The 21,909-nt window shown below is 42.0% G+C and overlaps 1 protein-coding gene across 3 annotated transcripts in view; it reads right to left on the bottom strand.

Moving 5' to 3' along the window:
- The window catches only part of OGDHL (oxoglutarate dehydrogenase L), a 142,083-nt gene that overhangs the window by 25,127 nt on the left and 95,047 nt on the right, over window positions 1–21,909 (bottom strand). For all 3 annotated transcript variants that reach the window (XM_073574838.1, XM_073574835.1, XM_073574837.1), the window contains 2 exons: window positions 20,246–20,396; window positions 9,983–10,110 (listed from right to left, as the gene is read on the bottom strand). In XM_073574838.1, the coding sequence (XP_073430939.1) occupies window positions 9,983–10,110; window positions 20,246–20,396 (279 nt within the window). The remainder of the gene's footprint in view (window positions 1–9,982; window positions 10,111–20,245; window positions 20,397–21,909) is intronic.

Genomic DNA, 21,909 nt, shown 5'->3' on the forward strand with positions numbered 1-21,909 from the left:
AAAAGTAAACATTTGTCTACTACATTTTACGTCTCTGTCTCAATTATAAAAAAAGGTATCAGCATACTAACATACGCTTACCAAGGCAATTAAACAGTCAGAGAATCATAAGGCCTTGAAATATATATATTTACACAGACAGAAATAAAAAATTTATAACATACACAGCTTGCTCTTGCCAAGAAGTTTCCCTCTCAGATGACAAAGTAATTTGTGAAAATATCACGCACTTTGAGCCCAGAGAGCGGTCTACGTTGAGGGTTGATATGTGATCTCGCCCTACGCACATTGTCCGACCCACGCACAACACCAGCAGAGGAGGAACAATCATGTATCCTGGTGAAGTTATGAATAACGACACATGCTTTAATAACTTCATTAACATTTTGTTCACTCAGCGAATGGCACACTGGAGTACCCGCCATTTGGCAGAAAGAATGCCAAAGGAACACTCCACCAGTCGCCGAGCACGTGATAGGCGCAAGTTAAAAATTCTGCGCCAGTGGTCCAGGTTGCGCCGGGGATAAGGCCTCATGACACTGCGCGTTAACTGAAACACCTCATCTGCCACAAGGACATAAGGGACTGATTCTTGAGTGGATCCTGGTAGGTGGCATGGTGGGGGTAGATCTAACTGGTTGGTGCGTTGCCGCCGACCCATAATGGAAGTATTGAAGACTCTAGAGTCTCCCGTTCTTCCATAGGTCCCAATGTCAACAATTATAAACTTGTATTGAGGGTCGGCCAGAGTCAACAATACAACAGAAAAGTATTGCTTATAATTGAAGAATTGAGAGCCAGAGTTCGGCGGCTTACGCACCCGGATATGTTTGCCATCAAGGGTTCCAATACAATTAGGAAACTGGCATTCCTCCTCAAAGTCCCTTGATATCCTCAACCAGTCTTCCATCCTGGGTTCGGGCATGACGAGTTGATGTAGTCTTGACCATATTTCACTACATGTCGACCTGACTATGCCAGAAATGGTAGATCTTCCAATGAGAAACTCATGGTGGAGGGCAGCATAAGACAGGCCAGTGGACAGGAAGCTGAAGAACAACAGAAATAGAACATTTTAGAATGCAAAAATAAACAAAACACCAGGTACATACATACCAAACTTTTTATTGTTTCATATCTACTAACACACATATTTTTGCTTGCACAAGGACTATATGATATTCAGTACATATTACACATAACATTCTGCTCTGTAAGTTTAAATATATCTGGACTAAGATGAGGCCAAAACAAACCAAAATAATCAGAAAATACACATACTTTGGGCAACACATCATGATCATAGAGAATGTGGTTGTGTACTACATACCATAATGTGAGTAGAAGTCGCTCCTCTGCAGATATGGCTTTGCGCATCCTTGTGTCCTGAAAGGTTATCCCAGGGCGCACTGTCTCCAAGAGTAGATCAAATGTTGCAAGGCTCAAGCGACAGTATTGGTAAAATTTTTCCGGATGATCCCGCAGAGAAGAATAGAGGCAGTGAAAATGACCTCTTGTGAGTCGTTGCCTCAAAAGTGCATGGACCCACATGCGTCTCCTCCTCCACGGATCCACTATCACTGGGTATGGGTGACCAAAGCGGCGTGACAAAAGCCAGTTGAAGAGAACCTCCTCAGTTGTGTTGAAACTCAGACTGCCATGTTGCACATACAACACCAACACACCTAGTGAAGGCAAGGTCACAAGTGGACAGAATGGAGGCAGCCACCTGTTCCAGAGCCAATAAATAGGGTGTAGGCTAATGATTTAAATAGTTAGCAGGCCTCAAAACCGTTAAATGTCCATTTTGCAAGCCTGCAAGAAAATCTCGCCATACGGATGCCATACGGATTACATACGGATGTTTACATGCGCAAAATACGTGACCACACCTTGCTTACGGATTACATACGGAGCACTATTTAGGGGTCATTCATCCATATTACGCATGTAAATTACAGACCGTATTTTGCGTTGGTTAGTGTGACCCCGGCCTAATATTTAACATTCTGACACTTCACTACCAATGCAGAAATAGTGCAGGGATTTTTATTTAGCGGCGTAGAGCTACTTTTGAATCTATGTAATAAAAGGAATGTGCAGAAATGTCATTTATTGCTCTTGCAAAGCATAACATTTACTCACTGCAGTGTTCTTAACTTAAAGGGGTTGTCCGGGCTTTTCACATAATCTCAGTACATATCTGGGCTGCAGAATTATGACAATAAGTAATTTACTTTCTGTTTGCACGGTTTTCTAGATATTCTGAACAGAACATCCAAGGGGGGGGGTGTTATGGCATTGAAATGAGAACTAGTCGTAACCTCCTACTCTACTCCAAACATGCCCTCTATAGCAACAACCCCAACCTCCATAGCTACAGGCCCTCCCCGCCCACATGAAGCAGCCCTCATCACACAGTAACGAATTCTTCCCCTCCAGCAGCCTCAGTGCAGAGAGCAGAGAGTTGCTCCTCCCCCAGACACACACTGAACAGTTATCTATGGAAAGTGAAACTAGTGAGGAGGAGGGAAAATCGTCCTGTATTCTGGGCCACTCCATGATTACAATACATAACTTATTATCAGTAATTCCGTCCCTCGTTGTCCCAGGCTGCTGGCAGCAGTGAGAACAGACTGTGTGATGGACAGTGATGGGGGTCTGCAGCTTCTAATCTGCACAGGGGATGGCAGTCACTGATGTAATCTGTTGTGTGACAAAGCCTCTGCTGTGATAATGAGACAGCTCTGTGTCACTGATGTCTTCACACAGCAGCAGATTTGGTGCAGTGTATGTGTGAGCACTGTGTCTCTAATGACACAAATACTGATGGGAGCAGCCTGTCCAATCAGCAGCTGTAACAGTGTGAAGTGTTGAGGGGTGTATGTACAGTATGTATGTATTGTGCTGCTTTCACAAATACAGGATCACTGCTGTGTTCTTTCCAATGCTGGAATAATGATAAAGATGAGTGCTGGTGCAGTTTACTGCCAGCCAATGAGTGGACAGTGGGTGGTGCTGGACACTGGAGCTTGCTGGGAGTTTGGTGGAGCTTCGCACATACACTGCACCAAATCTGCTGCTGTGTGAAGACATCAGTGACACAGAGTTGTCTCATTCACACAGCAGAGGCTTTGTCATACAACAGATTACATCAGTGACTGCCATCCCCTGTGCAGATTAGAAGCTGCAGACCCCCATCACTGTCCATCACACAGTCTGTTCTCACTGCTGCCAGCAGCCTGGGACAGTGAGGGAAGGAATTACTGATAATGAGTTATGTATTGTAATCATGGAGTGGCCCAAAATACAGGACGATTTTCCCTCCTCCTCACTAGTTTCACTTTCCATAGATAACTGTTCAGTGTGTGTCTAGGGGAGGAGCAGCTCTCTGCACTGAGGCTGCTGGAGGGGAAGAATTCCTTACTGTGTGATGAGGGCTGCTTCATGTGGACGGGGAGGGCCTGTAGCTATGGAGGGTGGGGTTGTTGCTATAGAGGGCATGTTTGGAGTAGAGTAGGAGGTTACGACCAGTTCTCATTTCAATGCCATAACACACCCCCCCTTGGACGTTCTGTTCAGAATATCTAGAAAACCGTGCAAACTAGTGACAGAAAGTAAATTACTTATTGTCATAATTCTGCAGCCCAGATATGTACTGAGATTATGTGAAAAGCCTGGACAACCCCTTTAAAGTAGGGCCAGAAAAAGCAATGTGTGGTCCCAGAACCATGACTCATATCACTAGTCTCATTTCCATAATGTAAAATTCACATTTTACTAACTTTACATATTAAGGTCTAGTGCTCCTTTAATTGGTGTTCAAAAAGCCACCAAACAATAATGGACCAAACAGCTTTTTCTTTTTAATATTCCTGTATGAAGAGAGAATAAATTCACAACAAGACCCAGCAACATTTAAGTTATCACAATGAGAAGTTTTCCAAAGAAATTACTAAAAAAAATAGAACAGTCTACTAAAATCCATGAGCCTGAAACGGAGGGGGTTTTTCGACATTTTAAGAAAAAATTGGTACGAATTATAGACGTAATCTATGCCGATATATTTAATCCCATCATGCAATGCTCCATCAATCCCCACCTGTCACTGCAGCAATGACATCCTGCCCTTGCGTAAATGACCATCATAGTGGATCACTGGCCTCATCAGTTATTGCATCATATATGCCATGGCTGAGAATTAGAGGTTACTTACAGGTGCTTCTCACAAAATTAGAATATCATCAAAAGTGAATTTATTTCTGTTCTTCAATACAAAAAGTGAAACTCATATTATAGAGTCATTACAAACAGAGTGATCTATGTCAAGTGTTTATTTCTGTTAATGTTGATGATTATGGCTTACAGCCAATGAAAACCCAAAAGTCATTATCTCAGTAAATTAGAATAACTAAGAAAGAAACCAGCAAATGTTTCCTAATCATTTAAAAAGGTCCCTTAGTCAGTTTCAGTAGGCTCCACAATCATGGGGAAGACTGCTGACTTGACAGATGTCCAGAAGGCAGTCAATGACACACTACACAAGAAGGGTAAGCCACAAAATGTCATTGGTAAAGAATCTGGCTGTTCACAGAGTGCTGTGTCCTAGCATATTAATGAAAAGTTGAGTGGAAAAAAAAGTGTGGTAGAAAAAGGTGCACAAGCAATCGGGATAACCGCAGCCTTCAAAGGATTGTTAAGAAAAGGCCATTCAAAAATTTGGGGGAGATTCACAAGGAGTGCACTGCTGCTGGAGTCATTGTTTCAAGAGCCACCACACAGATGTATCCAGGACATGGGCTACAAGTGTCGCATTCCTTGTGTCAAGCCACTCATGACCAATAGATAATGCCAGAAGCATCTTACCTGGATCAAGGAGAAAAAGAACTGGACTGTTGCTCAGTGGTTCAAGGTGTCGTTTTCAGATTAAAGTAAATTTTGCATTTCATTTGGAAATCAAGGTCCCAGAGTCTAGAGGAAGAGTGGAGAGGCACACAATCCAAGCTGCTTGACGTCTAGTGTGAAGTTTCCACAATCTGTGATGTTTGGGAAGCCATGTCATCTGCTGGTGTAGGTCCACTGTGTTTTATCAAGACCAGTCAGCGCAGCCGTCTACAAGGAAATTTTAGAACACTTCATGCTTCCCTCTGCCAACAAGCTTTTTGGAGATGGAAAATTTTATTCTCTAGCAGGACTTGGCACCTGTCCACACTGCCAAAAGTACCAATACCTGCTTTATAAACAACAGCATCACTGTGCTTGATTGGCCAGCAAACTCGCCTGACCTTAACCCCATAGAGAGTCTATGGGGTATTGTCAAAAGGAAGATGAGACACCAGACCCAACAATGCAGATAAGCTGTAGGCTGCTGTACTACAGGCTGATCGCATCCATGCCACGCCACTTTGATGCAGTAATATATAGAAAAGGAGCCCTGACCAAGTATTGAGTACATTTAATGAACATACATTTCAGTAGGCCAACATTTCTGATTTTAAAATAATTTTTCAAGCTGGTGTTATAAAATATTCTAATTTGCAAACAGAGAGAAACAGCAAAACGGCACTCAAGCAAAGTCTACTCACTGGTGGAGATATGGATGTCTGAAATCCGGGCGTCTGGGTGATATTCAAAACGATTAATCCGGTGCTTGCATGACACCACACGTAGTATAAAGCCAAAAATTGAAGAAAAATGCAGCACTCGTGGAATCCGTTAAAAAAAACCATAGTCCTTTATTGAATTAGTTGGACAAGGTCAGCATGAGGGCTAGGTGCGTGAACAACATGTAGGGAAAAAGACTACAGCTGTTTCACGTGTGTAACGCGAAACAGCTGTAGTCTTTTTCCCTGCATGTTGTTCACGCACCTAGCCCTCATGCTGACCTTGTCCAACTAATTCAAATAAAGGACTATGGTTTTCTTTTAACGGATTCCACGAGTGCTGCATTTTTCTTCAGTTTTTTGGCTTTAAAGTATTCTAATTTACTGAGACAATGTCTTTTGGGCTTTGAAGGCTGTAAGCCATAGTCATCAACATTAACAGAAATAAATACATGAAATAGATCACTCTGCTTGTAATGACTCTATAAAATATGAGTTTCACTTTTTGTATTGAAGAACTGAAATAAATTAACTTTTTGATGATATTCTAATTTTGTGAGATGCACCTGTATTTATAATATATATTTATATATGATATTATACCCAATGTGCCAATCTACAGGTTTAAGTCTAATTCACGCATGTGACCTGTGATTTTCACAGACAGAACACATACCCATTATAGTCCATGGGGCTGTTCACATGCCCGTGCTGTTTTATAGGCCATGTGTCCATGCAAAAATCACAGCAAGATGTCGGTTACCGGCATCACTGGGGAAAAGTGCAATATAGATCTATGGATTCATGAAAATCACAGCACATGGATGGAATTAGTGTACAGTCCCTGCACAGTTTGTGAGTAACATTGTAATGTATAAATGTTTTGTAATTTAATTTTATATCCATACAAAAATAATGGATGAAACACTGATGGTAAAAACTAACCAAGACTGAACGCCGATGAAACTCGGGACCAAAATACTATTGACATTTGGACCATTTTTTTTGCATACAAGAACAAATACGAATGTCTGAGGCCTTAGGGTTCTCTTCTATACGAGCAGGTAAGCCATATAGAGTGCAGTCAAACTGCTGTATAAATCGCAGAGATCGGAACGTAGTGCACAGACTGGCCGGTGACTCTTCTGACCAGAGCGAGACTGCTACATAGAAATACAGGAAGCTGTCACACTTGGGTCATCCATCGGCCAGTTCATGCACTGCATTCAGATATCAGTCTGATTTATATGACTGTCTGACTCTGACTAGCTATATGGTCTATTGGCTATTGATAGGGCAATCAGAACGCTTTATTTTCACTTTTATGTGTGAAAATCATGAACTGTTTTTGCGGTCATCCACCTTTACCTTGTGGTTTACATTATTTTCAGCAGCATACCACCTGCTTAGGCCTTTTTCAAATGTCCTTCAATTTTCACATACACGGAAAAATAATATGAGTTTACCGTATTTTTTGGAATATAAGACGCACCGGACCAAAAGACGCACCTAGGTTTTAAAGGGGGAAATTAGGAGAGAAAAAAAATTGAAGCAAAAATATGGTCAATTCTGTAATTAATATCCCCTATCCTGGTAAATATGGTCCCCTCATCACCATATTAATAAACAATGCCCCCTCATCCCTTATCCTGGTATGCGTGGCCCCCTCATCCCTACCCTGGTAGGAATGGTCCCCCTCATCCTCATGATGGTATGCAGGGTCCTCATCTTGTCGTAGTATGCATGGCCCCATCCCTATCCTGGTATGCGTGGCACCCTCATCCCTACCCTGGTACGCATGGCTCCCTCATACCTACCCTGGTATGCATGGCTCCCTCATCCCTATCCTGGTATGCATGGCTCCCTCATCCCTATCCTGGCATGCAAGGTCCCCATTTCGTCCTAGTATGCATGGCCCTATCCCTATCCTGGTATGCAGGATCCCAATCCCTATCCTGGTATGCAGGGTCCCCATCTCATTCTAGTATGCATGGCTCCTCATTCCTATCCTGGTATGCAAGGGCCCCATCTCGTCCTAGTATGTATGGCCCCATTCCTATCTTAGTATACAGGAATATTTGCCACATTCCACTCCCATGGGCGTGGAGAGAGGTGAATATTAATTTCTCTAAAGTAGTGGCACCCATGACCGCCGGCAGCTGCAGGAAGGCTCCGGCTGAAACTGTGCGCACTACTGAAGAGCAATGAATACTCACTGCTTTGCGCGCAAACTGTCCCCGCGTGCAGAGCAGTAAGTATTCCGGCAACTGCCCTTCAGCTTGCAAGCAGCGCATGACGTCCCTGCCACGCGCTGCCTACAAGCATTAAGCAGCTGCTGGCAACAGAGCAGGATGCTGCAAAGGAGCGCCGAAAAGGTGATGGGGGTGGGGGCTAATCATACCAGGATAAGGATGGGGCAATGCATACCAGGACAGGAATTGGGGTCAATCATACCAGGATCCAAAAGAGAAGTGAATATTCATTGCCATCAACGCCCATGCCACTCCCCACCACAACTATAAGACGCACCCCCATTTTCCTCCACATTTTGAGGAAAAGTGTGTTTAATTTTCATGTATGTAAAAAAACAAATACATACATACATACATACAAAGGCTTCTCCTATACATTTATAACAATATCGATGTTAAGTGCAGCATTATAACAAGCCCCAGAAGAAGCTGTAAAAGCGAAACCGAGGGTCAGGTAGCTCTCTAGTGTGCCACTGCAACTCTATACTTTTATATAATGCATGGGGTTTTTATATAATTGCTTTTGACAATATAATTCTAAATAAACTTTATTACCCAAGTATAAGGCCAGCTGCACTACGGTATTATGCTAAATATATCGCTAGGGTTATCAAGATCAAAATAGGGAGTTTTTGTTAAGCTGCATTGGAGGACCACAAGTACCAGTGAACAATCATTGCAGCAGAGCTGTTCCACTTTGGAGACCTTTTTCTACGAATGTTTGCAATGTTTATCATGGACAAGTCACAGATTGCACACTGATGCCATCCGTGATTTTCATGGACCCATGGACTTGTATGGCTATATTTAATCTTTGGCTCGGATCGAAAACGAACATGTTCATAAACATTTGTTTAGGTAATTATTATCCCATATAAAAATCCTGCTAGTCATAATTCTGATCTTGAGCTTACAATGTAAGACAATGTAGAAACAGGTTAAGTACAATAATGGGGAACTTCCTCTTCAAATCTTAATGTAGTGATAGAAATACTGGTATTAAAACACAACATTTCATTATCAATTCAAAGCCATTGTATATTCTCTCCAAAATGAGAAAAGGTGCAAACAAGACAATGCTTTACCAATCCTGGATATTGATTTATATGTCCTGAATTTCACTTGTCTTATCCCACGATGTCCCTGTCCTAACATGGGCACCCCGGCACACTGGCTAGGGAACCTAGGCCCCAACTATCCATTCAAGATGCCCTTTGGTTTTCCTGAATAACCTTTTATGGGGTAATGGCAGTTTGTAGGACCTCACATGTCAGAAGCTGGCTGGACAATCAGAAATAAATGTTCATATAGAAAGTTTGGATAATCGTTGCCCCATGTGCAAAACCATCAAGCCCCAATTTCCATCTTGAGCTGAATTCAAGAGTTGTATCCAGACCTGTTATCTACCTCTATTTTATATATGTTTACAAGAAATGCAAAATTTCATAATGAGCTTTCCGGAGGGAGCACACCAAGACATTTCCCCTGCCAGCTCTTAATCCAAGTCTAATTTTATCTCCAGCGTTACGAGCCCATTTGTGGTGAGGGGGAGATATGGCTGAGGAGCTTGCAATATGACAGATCTGCCGGGGCTTTTTCGGCACATATGTTGTTCTTTATTTAGGCACAGTTATCGATGTAATCATTTCTAGGTGATAATTTAGTCCTGGGGTGTATTTTGTGTGTAAAGCAGCTCAATAGCAGTAGAATTCTGGCAATATTCAGGAGTACTACGATTCACTTCATGATGGTTTCCTTTCAAAAGACTGATCTAAAAACCAGAATGAAATGTTGTTGGTTGTGTCTGTGTTCTTGTATTTTTTTTTTTTTTTTTTTTTTTTACAGAAAAAGAAAAAAGTGTTTTGAATTTTAAGTCATAAAAATAGTGGAAATTTAGATGGACCCCAATGACTGTTGTGACCAAACCTTACGTTTGTGCATTGTAGGAGAACGAAAACCTTCTTGCTATTTCAATAGTAACTCCTAGATAGCAGGGTATAGGTTGGATAATGGGTTTCCTCTCATGTCTTTATCGTCTGTAATGTAAAGTGCTGAAGAATATGTTAGCATTATAGAAATAAATTATTATTATTACACCAGCGAAACTGGGCCATGTGGTTGACTTACCCAGGACCCCATACTCCGAGAGAGAGCTGTTACACACAGTGTATGGAGCTTGGTCCGGCCACAGATGATTCATGGGAACGCAGGTTCGCCGATCAACATCCTGGTCATGTAAAACATGATGACGATGGCTTTCAGGGAAGAAAACAATTACTTTACTTAACCTTATTGACATTTCAAGCCATTTTCAAATTAAAACAGAAAAGCAGCCCTAACGACACAGCATACATCTTAGCTTCAGCTAATTACTTTCAAGTTTGATTAGTGCTTTAAAAGGGAACCTGTCAGCAGGCTTTTGCTATCTAATCTAAGAGAAGCATTATGTAGGGACAGAGACCATGATTCCATCAATGTGTCAATTAGTGATGTTATCAAAAATGCAGCAAGCACACCAGTGTATTCTCTGCAAGAGCTCTCTCAATGCCGAGCTCTGTATAACCCCGCCCACACCACGGATTGGCAGCTTTCTGGTGTGGGTGGAGTTAAACAGCTCAGGAGGACTACATGGCACAAGACAAGCAGTCCTCTAGTGATAATCTCCTGCTGATAAATCATAGATTATATTGAAAAGTACAACACACAGCCTAGTAAGTGACCCATCACCGGATTCAGGGTCTCACTGCTCTCAGATTAGGTAGCAAATACCTGATGAGCGATTCCCTTTAAAAACCATGTATAACCCACCAGAGAATTCTCTACTTTATCTTTAGCCATCTTGGTAATGCACAATAAATGTTGTGTATAATACAGATGGGTCCAGAAATATTTTAACAATGACCGAATCTTCACTCTGCAGGCCACTTTTTTTTTTATTTAAAATTAAACAACTGAGAAGCAATTGAAGTGAAGATTTTCAGGTCTAATTTAAGGGGATGAATAAAAGTATTCTGTGAAACGTTTAGGAATTGCAACAATTTTTCTACAAAGTCTCCTCATTTCAGGGGCTCAAAAGCAATTGGACGAGTTTACTTTACCATAACTAAAATGTTCATTTTTTTTTATACTTCGAAGTGAATCCTTTGCAGACGATGACTGTCTAAAGTGTGGAAGCCATGGACATCACTAAACACTGGGTTTTCTCCCTTGTGATGCCTTGCAGGCCTCTTGAGTGTAGCTGACTTCAGTTGTTGCTGGATTAAGTTAAGTTTTGCCTTAAGCATGTGAAAGGCATGCTCAATGGGGTTGAGATCTGGTGACTGACCAGGTGATTGCAAAATATAAAAACTCTTATGTTTTGGTCATTGTCCATCTGTACTGTGAAGCGCCGTCCAATCAACCTTGCTGCATTTGGCTGAATCGGAGCAGAAAGCATCGCCCTGTACACTTCAGAGTTCATCCGGCTGCTTCTGTCTTTAGTTATCATCTATGTGACAATGCCATAACACATAAGACTAATCTGGCCTTTCTATTTTTAAGGCTGAGTAATCGTTTGAACCTTGTGATGAACCTTCTGTATTTGCTCTCAAAATCTTCTCTTATGGTAGACTTTGATACCGAAACATTTACTTCCTTGCAGAGTGCTCTTCACTTGGGTGGATGTTGTGAAGGGGTTTTTCTTGACCAAGGGAAGGATTCTGCGATCATCCACCTACCGTCTGTATTCTGGGGTTTGCCCCTTTTTAAGTCGTATCCACTATTCTAGGAGGGGCAGTTTTGAGTTTTGTGGCTTCTACAGAACTGCTGGGCACATATTGGTAAAAAGTTTAAGCCTCAGTGATCGGTCCAGTGTTGACGTGTCTTCCATGTTAACGACACTTGAGGCTGTGTGCCCACGTAAGCGTTTTTTTCGCGTTTTTTAAGCGTTTTTACTGGCAAAAACGCTTTAAATCGCTCAAAAGAAGCATCCCATTCATTTTAATGCATTTTGCACTGTTTGTGCATATTAATGCGTTTTTTTCCGTGAAAAAAACGCTTCGTGGTAAAAAAAACGCAGCATGCTCATTAATTTTGCGGAAAAGTCCGCGTTTTTAGCTATTTTCTATGTGTCTGGGGACGCGAAGAAAAAGAACACGAGTTTTATGGGAAGGAGTCCGGTTTTCATGCAGAAATTTTCTGCTTACGTGGGCACATAGCCTGTCATCATGGTTAGCTAAAGTCTGAAAAGTTGACATCACCATGGAAGACAAATTCCACAGTAGTTGGTAAAGTTGGTTTGCGTTCCCCTGACCTGAAGAGGTTTAGGAACCAGAACTCCAAGATAAAAAAAAAATGTATGCCCATGCTGAGACTGAGGTACTGGGTCATATTCAGGCAGTGGTTGGACTTCATATAGATGGTTTACAAATTAATTCAACACAAAAGATTCAAGCACAATATATTGGACACAGCCATACAGGGGTGTAAAGTAAAAACCAGGATTCTTTATGGTTATGTTCTCTTCATTGAACTTGCTAAATAATGTCTGATCATTAGGACATAAAATATCCCAGACACTAAAGGGCGAAACAAGTGTGCCATCAGCTCTGAATAGAAGTATGGCAACCCCAGTAGGGAAAGTTCGAAAATGACAAATTTTTATATGGGCTATTTTTTTTTGCAGCCATTAGCTAAATAAACTAGGCTCCCTTCAGTGTCATTTGACTTTTGAAAGCCTGGAGCTTGTGGTTTATTGAGGTTTATGTCTGGCATAACATTTCTGAACTAGCGTTGAGGAAAAGTTGCACAAAAATAAAGTAAAGACAGTTATAGGGGTGGAAGAGGCTTAAGAAAAGACGACACAAACCCCGTGTATATAATATTTGTAGAAATAAATGTAATAAATGGGATTAACAGCATACATTTTCAATTAGATCAGTAAACCATAGCAACACAAACTCCAGTCCTCACGGCCCCCAACAGATCCGGTTTCCAGGACTTTCATAGTATTGCTTAAGTGAAAGAACCTGTGGCAATTTCCAATGCCTTGATAATACTTCCATCTCCTGGGCAATACTTAGGAAATCCTCAAAACATGAACTGTTGGAGGCCGTGAGGAATACAGTTTGGGAAACACTGATACATACATATAATTTGCTTTAGTCATTAAACTACTGTAGGAAAGGTTATCATGACTCACTGACCATCAGCTTGGTAATTTAACATCAGCCAAACGTGCAAGTGTTAAAGAAGTACTCCCTTTGGCTGGCACTGAGTAAATGAATATGTAGTGTGGTGTAGATTCATTAATGTACTCAGCGATTGCAGTCTTCCTGGGTTTTCAGCACTGCACAAGTCCTCTCCCGAGTCACGCGATATCGATTCTGACTTGCCGGCTCACACTCATCTCTATGTGCGAGCTGGAAGTCGCTTTTAGGGGACATTCAGACATCTGTGCATATCTGTCAGAGTTTGGACTGCATGCACTGACTGGCCGAGGGTCTCCAGACCCAAGCGTGACCGCCTCATACATTCCTATACTGCAATCGGTGGCTATATTCAAGGGAACCTGTCACCTGAAAGACACTATTAACCTGCAGATATGGGGGTGACCTGCAGGTTAATACTTTTGTGATCCTGCCCAGCACCCATACTTGTAACCACATTGCTGTGAGGAAATTAACATTATTCACCCGTTTAGCGTACTGGTTCCAGATATAGGGGGCATCTGCGCAGGCTCAGTCACTGCTCTGTACATTGAGAGCGATGGCCGAGACCCTGCCCCCAGCACGGAGTGACAGCCAGCCCTAATACGGAGCAGTTGTTTGTCAGTGTTGGACCCATGCCGGAACCACCCATATGACTGGAATGTGATCATTGCCGGGAAGGGCAATTAAAAGTTTCTCCTTCCAACAGCACCAGTCTAAAGCTAGGTTCACATTTGCGTATGGAGGATCTGCGGCCGTCTGCGGACTTCCTCCGTGAAGCTCCGCCCTCCGCATGTGTCATTTTGGCAATGCGGCGCCCGTATAAAATTCCAACATGATGTGTTTGACGCGGGTCGCCGCATCGTCAAAACAACGCATGCGGAGGCACCCGCATACATCCACACAACCTGCGTACCCAATGCTAAGGATAGGGTAAGCAAGGCGCTTGCAGAAGTATGTGGCCGTAGGCGGAGCTGACCGATGAGGTGCGGCCGTGGGCGGAGCTTCACGGAGGAAATCCACAGATGGCCGCAGAACCTCCATACGCAAAGGTGAAGCCAGCCTAAGTGCCCGTGCATGGCAGGTTAACGCTACTAACCTGCAGATTAACCACATATCTGCAGGTTATTATTGCTTTTTCAGATGACAAATTCCCTTTTAATGAAACTACACAACATACATATTTACATAGGTTCATCCAATTAATGGTTTAAATAGAGTGCTTATTAAATTTGGCGTAAAGTTACATTTTTTATGCCATCATGTCTCAGTGCTGTGTTATCTAAGTCAAAGTTACTTTTGCTAGATCTGCATCTGGTTTCAAACACATTCACCTTCAGGCTCGGTCAGACAACTGTATTATAAAGTGGAACCCTTAATACTACATAAAAATAATCTTTTATTAAACTATTTTTTTTAAACCAATTAAAAGTTGACCCAGTGTGGAGCGCATTTTTTAGAAAGACTAGCTGAAGAGCCTGACGTTGCCCGGGCATAGTAACTAACTGTGGTTAGTTATAACAAATTATAATGATTATCCTCCATCCCATAATCGAGTGCCCATATACCCATCATACATATCCTCCATCCCATAGTCTAGTGCCGATATACCCATCACACATCCTCCATCCCATAGTCCTGTGCCAATATACCCATCACACATCCTCCATCCCATAGTTCAGTGCCCATGTACCATCGCACATCCTCTATCCCATAGTCCCATGCCCATAAACCCATCATACATATCCTCCGTGTCCATAAACCCATCATACATATCCTCCATCCCATAGTCCCGTGCCCATAAACCCATCACACATCCTCCATCCCATAGTCCCATGCCCATATACCCATCACACATCCTCCATCCCATAATCCCGAGCTGGGTGGCACTGAGCAGGGAGTTCCTGGAGATGTGCTGCTATGTAACCTGGCAGTGTGTGCGGACACTGATTTTCTACACCAGTAACAATAGAGCGCGACAGTAATAGAGGAGGGGGTGATTCATTTCTGCCATGTGCTCTCTGCTCCTTTCTAGGGGGCAGACAATGGCTGGGAGCTACATTTCTCCCACCCGGTTAGTGTCTGCTGAGGTGTTGTGGAGCGGGAAAACTGTTGCTCATAGCAACCAATCACAGCTCAGCTTTAATCTTTTAAACAGCTCTGGCGAAATGAAAGATGCTTAGTGATTGGTTGCTATAGGCAACATATGCAGTGTAATCTGTTGCGGTCAAGAAGGTGCACCTATGAAATAGATATAATAGATATTTTGTAATATATATGATTAGATATTTATTATATATGTATATATTAGATATTTATTATACGGGCCTTTGCGTATGGAGTGAGTGTGGCTATGTGGAGTGGGCGAGCTTGATACACACACACACACACACACACACACACACATTCATTTTTATATATATAGATGGCATGAAAATTTCATAGTGTGGATTAAAAAGTTGAGAATTTTGAGATTTTCGGGTCCAGTGGGTGGTCACATCAGTGACTGGCAGCTTTTTTTGTATGAATGTACACAGAGACTGTTGTCAATCACTGATAGGACCTCCCACTAAACGCAGACATCCCAAAAGAGCAGAGGATTAAATAAGTAAAATCACAGGTTATCCTGAATATGTTCTCATAAAACTATATATCAATCGGCTCAGGTCCCCTTACGCTATAACATGATGCCTGCAGACTAAGCTGCATGTTCACGGTAACAGGTTCCCTTTAAAATGGGACTATTTGGGTAATGTATGGCACTACATATATTTCTTTAAAGCATTAATTTAATGGCAACTGGTCGGGAAAGCCAAAACTATACTGCTGATGAAAGGCTTATGGTAGCTTTAGGGAGTAGTTACATTGTTATATAACTTGGACGAGGATCGCAACGCAATGCTCGGACTGGCTGTCTGCATAAAAATACATGCAGTCACACTCAGGTCAGCAGATCAGATGGCCAGTCCAAGCCGCCCCTTAGTGTGCAAATAGCCAAAATGCAGCAAGGATACCTTTGAAAAAAATATTCATCCTTATCAACATATTTTTATTTTCAGAATTTTACTTTTTACTACTAAAATTAGACGTTTCAGAATTTTATAAAATTATATTTTGGCAACAATATAATTTCCCTTCGATTATTTATCAAGAATTACATTGTTAGTTAACATTTCCATGACCTTTAAATTACTGCCTGCTAAATAAATCTCAATAATGTATTTCGTGACATATGCAGCACGTGTCGGTCATTTGGGCTGCACCATTACTGATAAATCTGGTGAATGAACTATATATGTCTTATTACAAGAGAAACTGGAATTTTAGCAACCTGCAGTCCAATATTACAGGCATACTGCATGGCCTTTTAAAGTGCCTGGTGGGGATATATTAGAGCGGGGGATATTTCCACTCCACCTCCTTTCTGCAGATCTTAGAGGGTTCATTAATCAGCATTAGAATGGGAGGCACAGGCACATTATGAAAACAGAGATGACTGAAGCAATTACTGTAATCCATTAACTCCCTGAGTAATGAGTGAGGCTAACTGAGTGCATCACACCAATATGTTCAGCTCCACACGCACCCAGGCAAAATGGACTATTACACTGATAATACCTATTATGTGTATTACTTGCTCTGTAGCTGCCAGTGTCAAACACAGTGAAAGCGATGCCCCCACCTCTGCCATAACGCGCGTCGGGGAGAAATTGCCCTCTTTACATGTGTGAATTACCATCATAAGTAAAGACAGTTGGCTAGGTACAGGGTTAAGTACATTTCATTTGGAGCAGTTTAAAACGGACTCAGCTGAGATAAACAAATGGATTTGTAATTCATAACATCAATATAAACCTAAATAAACTGGAAAGTGTCCACGTCATCTAAAAACCCCAGTATGTGTGCTGTGACTATTGTAGAGGACCCGTGTGACTAGGCAGAAAGCACATGAGCATAATAAATGTCCTCCAAATTTACTGAAAGAAGTCTACAGCCTTCCAATAAATGAGCAGCAAGGAAAAATTATTTCCAAGCAACATGTCCTCCAGCCAATTAGTTTATGATGGCTTAGTGCATCAAGATGGATGTTGCTGGGGCACAGAATAAAAGGAAACTGTGTAGGCATACACACACCAGCCAAATATTGTAGAAAGAGAGAAGCGGTTATGGCTGCAAAGCAGAAACAAGCTCCATATTCATGTATATGGATTTAGAATGGGAGGTTGTAAACGCTCCTGTATGTGACCAAAAGATATTTTCCATGTAATACTTGGAATATGGAGTTGGTCCATTTGCATTCAAAAAGGCTTCCACTCTTCTGGGAAGGATTTCTAAACGACTCTGGAGTTGTCTGTGGGAATTTTTGACTCTTCATCCAGAAGAGCATTTGTAAGGTCAGACACTAATGTTGGAGGAGAGGCCAGGCTCACAATCTCCATAGTTCATCACAAAGGTGATAGATGGGGATTATATCAGGGCTCTGTGCGGGCAAGACAAGTTCTTCCCAAGCAAGCCTTTATGGACCAGGCTTTGTGCAATGAGGTACACATTCTGTAACAGGAAAGACCTTTACCACCAACTTTTTTTCCACAAAGTTAGAAGCTGCAATTGTCCAAAATGTATTACTATGCTGAACCATTAGGATTTCCCATGACGAACTAAGGGGCCAAAGACAACGCTTGAAAAAAACAACCCAACGCATTATTCCTCCAAACAGTTGGCACAATGTAGTCAGAAAGGTAGCGTTCTACTGACATTTCCCAAATCCAGACTCGTCCATCGGACACTAGTGAAGCCATTTGTCATTACGAAAAACAAGTGTATAGAGTCCAGTGGCAGCGTGCCTTACAACACACGTCGTCTGACTACGGGCTTTTTGCGTTTTTTTTTTTTTACAGTTACATAGGTTGAACAAAGACATAGGTCCATCAAGTTTAACCTTTCTCCACCAATTATACATGGTCACTAAATTGTTATGTTATAAAATAAATAACATGTTATGTGTACTGAGGAAATCATCCATCCAGCCTTGCTTAAAAGCTTGTATAGTGTCTGCCATTACTACATCTTGCGGCAGGGAACTCCTAACCACTTTGAACACACCTGTGCATGTAATGACTTTCTTTGGATCTTATTAGAATGTGCACATTGTAGAGTCAAACTGAAGGCAGCAAAGTCACAAAAGAACACATGGAAACAAAACAGATGTGTTAACACTTAGATTCCATAAAATACCCCTCTTTTACTCTAATGTCCGCTTTACACCCTTTTGGCATTCTGACAAGCAGCTTCAATAGGTTATCAACTGGAATGGCTCCCAACAATCTGGAAAGGTTTCCCAGAGGTGCTTAGCCTTTGGCCAATTTTCTTTCAGTCTGAGGTCGTAATATTTAGCTAGGATATTTTACCAGAGAAAATTAGGGAGTAGCAATTAGGGTAAAATATAACTTTCATTAAATTAAAGCGGTAAAAAGGTTAATAACTTATTAAAAAAAGTGCTAGAGTGCAAATAACGTATACTGTGCAATAAATGGATGCAACCATTAATAGTATATGAGTTTGTAACACAGATAACCCAAATCCACTATCCACATACTGTAGCCAGGGTACAATTAGGACAAATGGTATCTCATATACAAGAATTAAGGTGTTTGCATTGGGTATCCTGCTGGAATAGAAACGACCTATTGTCACTATAGACATGCGCAGGTTAAGGTCATATCACTGCAGGTCCAGACTAAAGGTACTGTCACACTTAGCGATGTACCAGCGATCCCGACCAGCGATATGACGCGGTCAGGATTGCTGGTACATCGCTAAATGGTCGCTAGTGAGCTGCCACATAGGCAGATCTCATTAGCGACATCGCTGGGGTCGGGGATCGCTACTTACCTGTCACACTAGGCGATCCTGCGTCCTCCCACCCGGCTCCACGCGTTGCTCGTCGTCACAGCAGGAAGCGCCGCAGGAAGCTGACGACGAGAAACAGTCCTGGAGGTTCTCGCGCGATCAGCGATAATCAGCGGGGGAGCCGGTCGGAGGTAAGTATCAGACACAGCGATGTCGCTAGCAATATCGCTATAACGTCACAAGTTATAGCGATATTGCTAGCGATATCGCTTAGTGTGACAGGCCCTTTAGAATGCTATGAAAGCAACATCAAATTACTGCAATCTTCATTAAACCGTAACAACACCAAAAGCATAGAACAATAGTCTGACTGGTATCCCCACACAAAAAATGCAGCAGAATATAATGCATATAATCTACCAACAATGACCATATTTCCTGCAGTCAGATTAGTAGAAAAAGGAACATTCTCACCGGGAGAGGTAGGTTTCACATCACCACATTATTCCTCTATTAGCATGCGGTGGATGTCCCAGTCATAATCTCCCGACGAGTTTCGTCACCTTAGACTCATCAAGGGAGCCGCACAGAAGGCATGTGTATGCAGGGCTGCTGGAAGTGCTGCATATGGACTGAAATTACTCTATACTTAGTTAAGCGATTCTTGCCGCAACTGTTCTAACCCACAATATGACATGACATCAACCTGAGCACTGTATGCAACTACGGCAGGTATCCACACTGCCTCTACAAAACACGCCTTAAGGTCGCACATACTTTCTGACGTCCAGTGGTTCCAGGACAGAATTCTTGATGAGGCATACCTGTTCATTGGAAGCCACTCCAGGTGACTACTAGATGAAGCAGCTTGAGAAAATGAAAAGGCAGTGGAGGAAGAACTTTGAAAAACTAAGGTTTAATAGAATTTCTGGTTTGTTTCACAAGTGTTTCTTTACTCATTGTTTCCACATGTGCTAAATTCTGGAAACAATAGGCACATTTTACAATATTCACATTCCAATACAAACAATGAAAACCATTCATGAGGTTTGTCCAAACTTTTGACCAGAATTTTACATACACACATTTATTCTGTATGTAAATGAACAACTTCTACACGTCTCAATAATATTGTGGCCATTACAGTACAATAGGGACCACAAAGTCTCTGCATTTGTTGCAAGCACTGAAGTACAGGTATACAGCATATACTGTACAGTGCCCAGAAATCATGCTTGGTGTACATTTGTAAAGCTAGCCTCTATGGAGTTTATTCGTTATCACACAACTGCTACTTTGACATCAACTTCATTCAAGGCGCAAGTATATACTTAAAAGAAAATACAGAAAGTACCTAAATGTTCCTCTTTCCACGTCTTGGCCACTTAGACGGACATGAATTCCTTCTTTTAGTAATGAACCAAATGCCATGTATTCAGCTAAGGCCCAATCTACTAGGCAATTCATAGTCATTTCCAATCTTCCCTTCAAAATTCTGGAGAGTCCTGAAACACAAGATTCAATTAGTTTCTACTAAATTATCAATGTCTATTGTGAAAAATACAAATATTAACGCTATGGATTTGTACAGTCATGGCCAAAAGTTTTGAGAATGACACAAATATTATATTTTCACATGATCTGCTGGCCTCTGGTTTTTATGTGTGTTTGTCAGATGTTTTTATCACATACAGAAATATAATTGCAATCATATTATGAGTAACAAAAGGTTATATTGACAGTTAGAATGAGTTAATGCAGCAAGTCAATATTTGCAGTATTGACCTTTCTTCTTCAGGACCTCAGCAATTCTCCCTGGCATGCTCTCAATCAACTTCTGGATCAAATTCTGACTGATAGCAGTCCATTCTTGCAAAATCAATGCTTTTATTTTGTCTGAATTTGAAGGTTTTTATTTGTCCACCCGTCTCTTGATGATTGACCACAAGTTCTCAATGGGATTAAGATCTGGGGAGTTTCCAGGCCATGGTCCCAAAATCTCTATGTTTTGTTCCCTGAGCTATTTAGTTATCACCTTTGCTTTATGGCAAGGTGCTCCATCATGTTGAAAAAGGCATTGTTGATCGCCAAACTGCTCTTGGACGGTTGGGAGAAGTTGCTCTTGGAGGACATTCTGGTACCATTCTTTATTCATGGCTGTGTTTTTAGGCAAGACTGAGAGAGAGCCCATTCCCTTGGCTGAGAAGCCACCCCACACATGAATGGTTTCAGGATGCTTGACAGTTGGCATGAGACAAGACTGGTGGTAGCGCTCACCTGGTCTTCTCCGAATAAGCTGTTTTCCAGATGTCCCAAACAATCGAAAAGAGGATTCATCAGAGAAAATGACTTTACCCCAGTCCTCAGCAGTCCACTCCCTGTACCTCTTGCAGAATATCAGTCTGTCCATGATGATTTTTCTGGAGAGAAGTGGCTTCTTTGCTGCCCTCCTTGAGACCAGGCCTTGCTCCAAGAGTCTCCGCCTCACAGTGCGTGCAGATGCACTCACACCTGCCTGCTGCCATTCCTGAGCAAGCTCTGCACTGCTGGTAGCCCGATCCGCAGCTGAAACACTTTTAAGAGACGGTCCTGGCGCTTGCTGGTCTTTCTTGGGCGCCCTGGAGCCTTTTTGGCAACAAGGGAACCTCTCTCCTTGAAGTTCTTGATGATGCGATAGATTGTTGACTGAGGTGCAATCTTCCTAGCTGCGATATTCTTCCCTGTTAGGCCATTTTTGTGCAGTGCAATGATGACTGCACGTGTTTCTTTAGAGATAACCATGGCTAACAGAAGAGAAACAATGATGCCAAGCACCAGCCTCCTTTTAAAGTGTCCAGTGGTGTCATTCTTACTTAATCATGACAGATTGATCTCCAGCCCTGTCCTCATCAACACCCACACCTGTGTTAATGGAGCAATCACTGAAACGATGTTAGCTGGTCCTTTTAAGGCAGGGCTGCAATGATGTTGAAATGTGTTTTGGGGGATAAAGTTAATTTTCTAGGCAAATATTGACTT

Source organism: Dendrobates tinctorius, unplaced genomic scaffold (assembly GCF_039654945.1).
Source record: "Dendrobates tinctorius isolate UK_male_01 unplaced genomic scaffold, ASM3965494v1 ptg000040l, whole genome shotgun sequence".
In the NCBI taxonomy this organism is placed as follows: domain Eukaryota; kingdom Metazoa; phylum Chordata; class Amphibia; order Anura; family Dendrobatidae; genus Dendrobates; species Dendrobates tinctorius.